The sequence below is a fragment of the Amphibalanus amphitrite genome, unplaced genomic scaffold (assembly GCF_019059575.1).
Source record: "Amphibalanus amphitrite isolate SeventyFive unplaced genomic scaffold, NRLGWU_Aamphi_draft 001582F_arrow, whole genome shotgun sequence".
Taxonomy (NCBI): domain Eukaryota; kingdom Metazoa; phylum Arthropoda; class Thecostraca; order Balanomorpha; family Balanidae; genus Amphibalanus; species Amphibalanus amphitrite.
In genome coordinates this window covers 69,092-77,371 of record NW_024883075.1, presented here as the reverse complement: position 1 = coordinate 77,371, position 8,280 = coordinate 69,092, and the positions used below count along the sequence as shown (strand labels likewise).

General features: G+C 49.5%; 1 protein-coding gene across 1 annotated transcript in view; it reads right to left on the bottom strand.

Annotated features, from left to right (window-relative positions):
* Positions 1 to 8,280, bottom strand: part of LOC122373983 (probable helicase with zinc finger domain) — a 31,177-nt gene continuing 22,897 nt past the window's right edge. The window contains exons 19-24 of the mRNA XM_043352466.1: positions 7,413 to 7,958; positions 6,886 to 7,096; positions 6,326 to 6,458; positions 4,061 to 4,506; positions 2,008 to 2,121; positions 1 to 884 (exon numbers count right to left, since the gene is read on the bottom strand). Coding sequence (XP_043208401.1) covers positions 696 to 884; positions 2,008 to 2,121; positions 4,061 to 4,506; positions 6,326 to 6,458; positions 6,886 to 7,096; positions 7,413 to 7,958 — 1,639 coding nt within the window. The 3' untranslated portion in view covers positions 1 to 695. The remainder of the gene's footprint in view (positions 885 to 2,007; positions 2,122 to 4,060; positions 4,507 to 6,325; positions 6,459 to 6,885; positions 7,097 to 7,412; positions 7,959 to 8,280) is intronic.

Here is an 8,280-nt window from a genome sequence, read left to right as displayed (position 1 = left end):
AAACCGATGAATTACTGTCGGAGAAGAGTCAAGAAGAAGAAAAACTAAGCTAAGAATACAACACCGATACAAATGCGTTCATGCGACAGTCACCAAAGCTAAAACTGTAAAACACGCCCATGATTGAAATTCCTCACGTGTAAATGGAACAACTCATGGTAAAGTGTAGCAAACACGTGCAGATTTCAAACACAGCACAATTACAGCACACAGCACAGCACAGTACACCGCCAGACAACACAAACACAACACACAACACAGCACAACACACTATGATACACTATGATACACCGAGAACACCGTCTAGAACACCCAGAACACAACGGAACACGAGGTACCACGGTACACAAAGAACGTTTGAGCAGGGCAAACTCTTAGTCCGATCATCATGAGTGTGCGATTGGCTCATTAGCAGTCCAACGTCCATCGTCTGAGCGACTTACTCACGAGTGGCTTGGGTAGCGTGAAAAGCAAGCTTCTCCACCTCTAAGCCCATCTCAACCTCAAGATCAAAGGTCCAACTTCAACAGCTCCAACTCAACAGCCAACTCAACCTCCAACACAACCTCAAGTTCCGTTCTCCACCCTCCACCTCAACCCTATACACTCTAAACTCTCCTCCTTTCCACTATCCCTCTGCAACTCTTCCAACTCCAATAACCCTCCCTCCCAAGCCAAACCAAATCTCCACGTCGCTAGAAATGGCTGTATCCATGTGCATGCTGCTCGCGGCTGGGCAGACCGGCCAGGCCCGGCGGGGGCGGCTCCAGACTGCGTCGTACCGCCGCCGCATAGCTCCGAGTATCGGCCGGTCGAGGAGGGGACGGGGGAGACGCGGCCCCACGCAGATACAGCGGCAGGGAGACGCGCTGCTGGGGCTCGGCCTGGCGACAAGGGGGGGGGGGGGGTAATCAGACTGTGAGGTCTAACATGATACGACGAGGGGCGGACTCGCAGTGTATGCTGAAAAAGGCACAACTTGACACCAGGGGATGGATAGGGGATAGACAGGCTGGGAAGTCCTGATAATGACAAGATGAGGGGGCAGAGTCGCGTGTAGTGTAGGTTGACATAATGGTCACATCCTGGCAACAAGGGGGGGGGGGGGTTAATATCAATATCAGCTGAGGAGTCCTCATAAAGATAAGATGAGGGGACGGAGTCGCGTGTACATACATAGATTGACAGGGCACAACTTACCCACAGGGGATGGGGGATGGGGGGATGGTAAAAAGACTGGGAAGTCCCTTTACTGACGGGAGCGGTCGCAGAGTCACATGTCAGTTGACTCGGTCACGTTTCACGATGATAAATAAATAGATAAGCTGATGCGCTCTTGCATGGTGACACGAGGGCGACGGAATCCAAGACAGATTGCCGCAGCATCTCGGCAACGACAAAGAAAGTTTCTGATAATCTGCTGTGGCTCAGGCTGATCTGTGATTACTAAAGACAGGAGAAGGGGGGGGGGGGCTAAAGAAAGGCTGATGTCGAGAAGCTAAGCAAAAACTGTACTAAATGATTAACCGGATATTGATGTTTGTCACAACGAAGTATATTACCTTATTAGAAACTATGTATTAGTCTTAAATTAAAATACATATTGATGTTTCAAGAAGCCAATATTAACCGTTGAGTTTTGACCTTTTGCTGAACCTTTTCTTAGCTTAGGCTAGATTCACAACAGGCAGACAGTTGCGCGCATTACGGCCCGGATCTTATTCCTAAGAGCGACATCAAAACCGATCTTTCGCACAAATCGCTGACATAAAAAGCAGACCAATGCTGAGCACGTACAAATGAAACGAGAAGCAGAGAACCAGCAAATCGCACTTAAGAAATTTAGCTGCATAAAAATTAAAAAGAAATCCTCGCCGTTCCTGTATAAGCATTTCAACATTTTCCTCTAATTTTACTTACATACACTACAGACGGCATTGTTATATGCATGGCGAACCTTCCATAACCACTCCACTACGTCATAGCGTCTTGAGCCGCGGTTCTTACCTGCACTGGAGGGGCCGGGGCCTCGCGTCGCGCGGGGCTCTGCTCAGGCGTGCTTCTTGCTCTTACGTCCGCTGGAGACGCCTCCCTTCTTGGGGCAGACGTATTCGTCATCATCTGTGGCGGAGACCAGGAAAATCAATAACTTCTGGCTTCTTGGGTTGACAACAGGCATGTTACAGAAAGCGAAAAGCTTACTGCAGTGCACTATGTTTGAGCAAAAACTAGCACTTGACCAATATGTCATTGAAGTTATGTACTTTTACAACTCAGTACCTAACAATTATGGAACAATGAAGTTATTCATCAATTATGCTCACACATAGCAAGGCTTCCAGCAAGCCAAAACAAAGTTACATAACGTTATTCCGGCGTCAGTCAGTAACCAAAACAAAACACCAACTTCCTTCTAGCGTATTTTCATTCTAAATAACCTGGCATTACCAGTCGGTGCATTAGACGGCCCAATTCGCCTGGCTTTGCCACTGAATCCTATTATGCCGTTGAAAAACAACAGCTCAACTGCAGCCCTGCAATGCGATTAGCCGGGCAAAGCAGCTAGGCAACAAGCCGGGCGCAAAGATCGATCCATGTCTGGTCTTACCGCCTAACCCTACCCAAAGCGTTGGCAGCCACTGTTGCTAAAGCGAAGGGTTATGGAAAGGCAAGGGCCAAGGTGCATATGTTGTGGGGATAATTAAGCTACCGTGTTCAAAGCGAAGTCGTGCAACAGTCATGCAGAAAGAAATACACGCAGAACATAATTAAAATCTGTAAATAAAGCTGCATATTTTAGCGATGTGCGATACACGAGCGTCCAAAAGCCAAACTGAAAAAGAAACGCGCCTGTGCAGGCCGTCAAATCTCGATGACAACTCTATGGAATGGTCCGTGGACGTCAATGAAATATTGAGCCTATATAGCAACTCAGATTAAAATAACCTGCAGCGAGCCTTTGGCAAGAACTTGAGATGTCCACGTCACAAAATCCATTACCGTGTCTGATCAAACGTCACAAAAGCCACCGGATAAAACATAAGTAACCCGTGCACGACCCACTACAAACTTATGTATTATGTAATCTACGTCAACCTGTAAGGCATATTGCGGATCCTTTCAATCAAAATGGAATCAACTTTCTTTGCGATAACAAAAATGGAAGGTCCAATCAAATCAGTAGCATACGATGCGAGTCAAAGTGCATTGCTGAAATTACGCTTACCTACTGCTAATTATATCATTTGACGCAGCAGTTAAGAGAGCGGCAATGAACCCGAAGTCGTGCAGCATTGATTAATTATTCATAAACACAATGTACCAATTTACAGCAAAAAGAAAAGAAATAGCAAGCCATCAAATGTCAGCACTTAACACTCCCGGCGGTGCATAATGTGTCATTCCACACTGTGGGAGGTGCAGATAAGTGAAGCCAGCTCTAAAAGTCACGCTAGTTGTGTGGCAGCCAGCTTCATAAGCCGTCAGTGCAAGTTGGACATTTCCGACTGTACAGTCTGTCTTAAAAGTACCGCGCAAAGTGACGGTGGATCCATCAAGCCTGACCAAGAAAGGGCCTGCTTTAATTTGAAAGTCACCGACCAATTGACCTAGGGAATGGACGAGGATGTTAATTGCTTCGGTGACCCAAATTTAGCAGGCCCTTCCTCAATCAGGCTCGATGGATCCACAGTCACTTTGCGCGGTACTTTTAAGACAGACTGTACGCTAGCAGTGCCGACATTTCTCTTGGCAATCAAAGTCAGTCCTGTAAGCAGAGATCCAGTTTGCTTGAGGCCAAACACATCAACCAAAAAGCGAAGGTGCAGATAGCGTGAGAGGTGCCAACCAGCCCCATAAGCTGCATTAGTGCACCAGCCACAACATACCGACCATCCGTAAGAGATAAGCAAAAGCACAATGCCTGGGATCGTTTCCAATCAGCCGGTAAGCGCTAAGCGATTGTGCAGTGCCTTGGGTTATTTCCTTCAGTCCATAAGCCGTGCGCAGTGGCAGCAGCAATAGAGAATTAAATCCAACTCTATCATACACAACCACTGACCGAAGTTGCCGTCAGATGCCTCTGTGACCACATCGGATCCGGATCCGACTCTGACGGATCCTCCAGGATCCTATCCAGCTGGGCGGCCACCGGCGGCGGCGTCTGGGCGGGGGCGGGGGCTGCGGGGAGACAGGAGGGGGACACAGGGCTGGTAGAGGATCCAAACGGAGGGATGGACGCTATAGGAGACACAGGAGCTGGTAGAGACGCTGCAGCTACTGAGGTTGTAGGAAAGGAAGCCGAAGCTACTGAAGAGGTTGAAGGAAAGGAAGCTGAAGAGCTTGAAGGAGAGTCTCCCGCGGAGACTGAGTTAGTCGTTTCTGCCGGTAGGACGGTTCTGTCCGATGTTAGGTGTACAGAGGAGGAGGGGGAGGTGGCACTGGACCCTGAGACGGGCGAGGAGCGTGCTGAGACCGGAGAGGCGGGTCGCTCTTCGATCACCACACCTGAGGGGAGACCACTCCGGCTCAGACCAAAGGTTTAGACCGCTGGCTTAGACCGTCGGTTTAGACCATTGGTTTACTCAGACCGTCGACTTAGGCCAAGGTCCAACGACGCTACGCAACGGTCCACACTCCCCAGGGCATAGTCTTACCGAGTGGCGTGCTTTGTGTGTGAAATATGTGTAATATATATGGTAATTCTTTAATGTTCACATAATTGTTATGTAAATATATGTAAGAATATGTAAATTCGTCTTGCAAACTTTGTTATTAAGTATTAACACAATATTTTGGTAACATCATGCAGACGTCTCCCTTTAAAGAGATTTATAATTTTCTATGAAAATATCTAGGCGTTCCCAAATGACTTGTAAGCCGACTCAATTCACTTAGACTTGGCAACTCTAAATTGTGTGCAGCAAAAACAATTCATTTACCGTCAGTTTACGGCCCAGTTGAACTTCAGCCAGTGTTACCTAATCCATTTCACGCCACTTGGCAAGATTAAGCCCAAGAGTGGAAAGAGGACGGTTGACGACCGACGCCCTAGTAAGCCACGGTGCACTGGACTAGCGTAAAGCCTGAAACAGACTCTTTCCGCAGTCAGGAAATCGCATGCGAGAGCCTATTCAAATACAGTGTAATTCTACTCGCATCAATCGCTTGCGGGAGGTGCGTGCGATTGATGCGAGCGTGCTTCCATGTATTTGAATAGGCTCTCGCATGCGATTTCCTGAACGCGGAAAGAGTCTGTTTCATTAAGACGCGGTACAACACGACCGGTGAAATTCCACCAGCTACACCACACCATAGGCTGTCTGTCCTGAGGCAGACGGCTAGGGAACCTACGTCTGCTGACATGCACATTGCACGCACAATAGGGTCTCGAACGGTGTGACAAGAGAAGTCTAGACGCCTATTCATGGCAAATGAGCTGATAAAATGTACGCGGGACTCATTTGGCCACCACCGCTAGCACAGCACACAAGCACCAGCAGATTTGGACGGTAGACAAATAACGTCACCAGCATCATTTCGCCCAGATGTTGCACAATCACCAACACACCACCAAACGTGTCGCCGCCATCACCAGGCCCAGACGTCACACCAATCCGATCACCATCACCACTAGAGCGACCAAGACATATCACCAATGAAGTCATAAGCATCCTGGGACAGAAATTAAGCCCCCAAACTACGTACTTCATTCATAAGAACGGGAAATGACTGCGGCCACGGCACTGTAGAGCAAAGACAAGAGTCAAAATGTCATCGTGCAGAAACGGTTTGGAGTTAGTGATAGAAACACACGAAGAAGGGTTACCGCGTGCAATAGTATGGACAGCACGCAATGTCAGGTAAACAAGTTGCACTTTTTTAGGGTAATTGAGGGAAAGTCAAACATGCATTCACACCGCAGGGCCCAAAGTATTGGTTGTCAAACCATTGCATGACAAGGTGAACACGGTGAGAGGTTGTAGTTCCAACCACAGCACAAACCTAGTGTGACTTTTATTAACTTTATCTAAATAAAAACGACTCAAATTCATAGAATTAGAGTTAAATCAAACTTACAGCCACCTTAAACAATATGCGTCATGGATTAGCGGCACATGTCACATGTTAGTAACTGCAACATGACACGACACCCATATAATTAATCATTATCAGTAACTTTAACTCATGGACTAAGCAAGACGAGATCCCACCTGGCCGCTCATAGAAGAGACCGCTCAGTTAACATATCCTAATATCGCTGCCTATGCGAATACCCACCAAGTATCAACATGTTCCCACCCACGATTCCCCCTCAATGACTCACCGCTGGCTGCCGGCCTCAGCCGGTTGATAAGCACGGAGAAGAGCTGCGCGAACACAGGACCCCGGCGACTGGCCAGGTGGGCGGCCCACTCCTGCTGGACGCGCGTGTCCTCCAACAGCAGCTGAAGGTTCACCTGACGGAGGGGGGAAGGGAGGGGGTTAGCTCGCGCTAGATATTTGTCGGGGCGCGCCCAGTACAGCCGGGTCGGAGTGTGTCAATACAATTAGGTATAGCCATTGAACACTGATGTAGCGGTTCTCGCAATATTTTCTCCATCCTTCTAAGATGTCCCTGCTTCCTTTCTCTTGTCCTAGCTGCGTCCAGTCTGTTGTCCCCTCATATTCCATGCCTACCATGCCCTGATCCCATTCCATTCCGTTCAAAGATTTGTCTCATGTCCCGTTCCAATCATCAATCCTACCCTTAACCTACGTTCTATTATTTGTCCCGCCCTTTCCCAATTCCCATCCCGTGCTGTTGTAGCCCCATACCAACACGTGTTTATCCCTTCCAATCCCTGTCCCATCCCATATTCTCTTTCCATTCCATTTCCCACTCACGTCCGGTGGCAGCAGCGCGATCATATCCGTTGTCGACATCAGTTCGAACAGGACCCCGTCCTCCTCAGCCACAGCCAGCGGCGGGGGCGGGCGCGTCGGCCGCCGTCCCGGCCTGTGTCCATTGGACGAGGGGTGCATATGGGGCACCGGTGCCGCGTATGGGAGTAGGGGAGTACCCATCATCAGAGGTCGGCCCAGCATCAGACCGGGGCTGAAATGGGGAGAGGGAAGTGGTCAGAAAAAGCACAAGGATAAACAAAAACGAAAATCACAGCAAAAAACAAACACAAATTCATTGAAAATCGAAAACATAAAAACGTTGGCGAATTTTTATATAGTGAGCTGTAATCTTAGAACAAGCTGTGGAAAAAAAATGCTTCATAACTTTAGCTAGCGCCAACATCCCACCTTCCGCTCACCTCTTTCCACAAACATTCCATTGATTCATGGTCCCGCTTACAGTGCGATACACCGAGTTCCACCCCGCTCTAGCCAACACCTCTTAACCAGCCACCCCTATTACTCACCTCATGAAGGCCATGGGCGGCACGTAGCGCACCTGGGCCGGGTTCAGAGCCGGCATCCACGGCAGCAGGGGCCCCTGCTGGGCCAGTTGCAGAGCCGGAGCCACCACTGGCAGCGGGACCACCGGTGGGGGTACCACCGGCTGTACAGGATGCACCGCCGGCGGCTGTGACTTTGGAGCCTGTGGAGGCGTCTGTGGCTGTGCGGGCTGTGGCTTTGGGTGTTTTTGTTTTGGCTGAGGCTTTGGAGGTTGTGGGGCTGACTGTGGCTGCTGAGGCTGCACTTGCTGTACTGGCAGCGTTGGCTGCGGTAGCTGCACTGGGTGTACTTGCTGCACTTGCTGCTGTACTTGCTGGAACTGATGCACTTGCTGGACCTGATGTTGCACAGGTTGCAGCTGCGGCTGCGGCCGGAAGCAGGGCGCCAGCGGGTTCAGGCCGTGCAGCCGGAACAGTTCGATGGCTCCTAGTTGGGAGCGTAGCTCCGCCTCTGTGGTACCGAACAGACCCCCCTTCTTGGCCGCGAACCCCACCACCGCCTCCCAGTACCTGTAACGGGGGAGGAAAGGGCGATCAGAGACGGGAGAAGACCGTCACATAACATTATATCGACAGACATACAGATAGATATCGATAGGAAGATAGAAAAAAGATATAGACAGAGACATAAACGTCACCGCCTTCCAGTATCTGAAAGAGGAAGAGGGGAATTAGAAACAAGAGAAAATAACAGAGAGAGATAGAGATAGATATATCGCTGAAAGAGATGACAGAGACCACAGACAGAGACAAGGACACCACTGCCACCAAGCATCTGCCCTGGAAATGGAGGGGGCGGGCGGTGAGAGTCTGAAAAATCGGTATTCGGTGG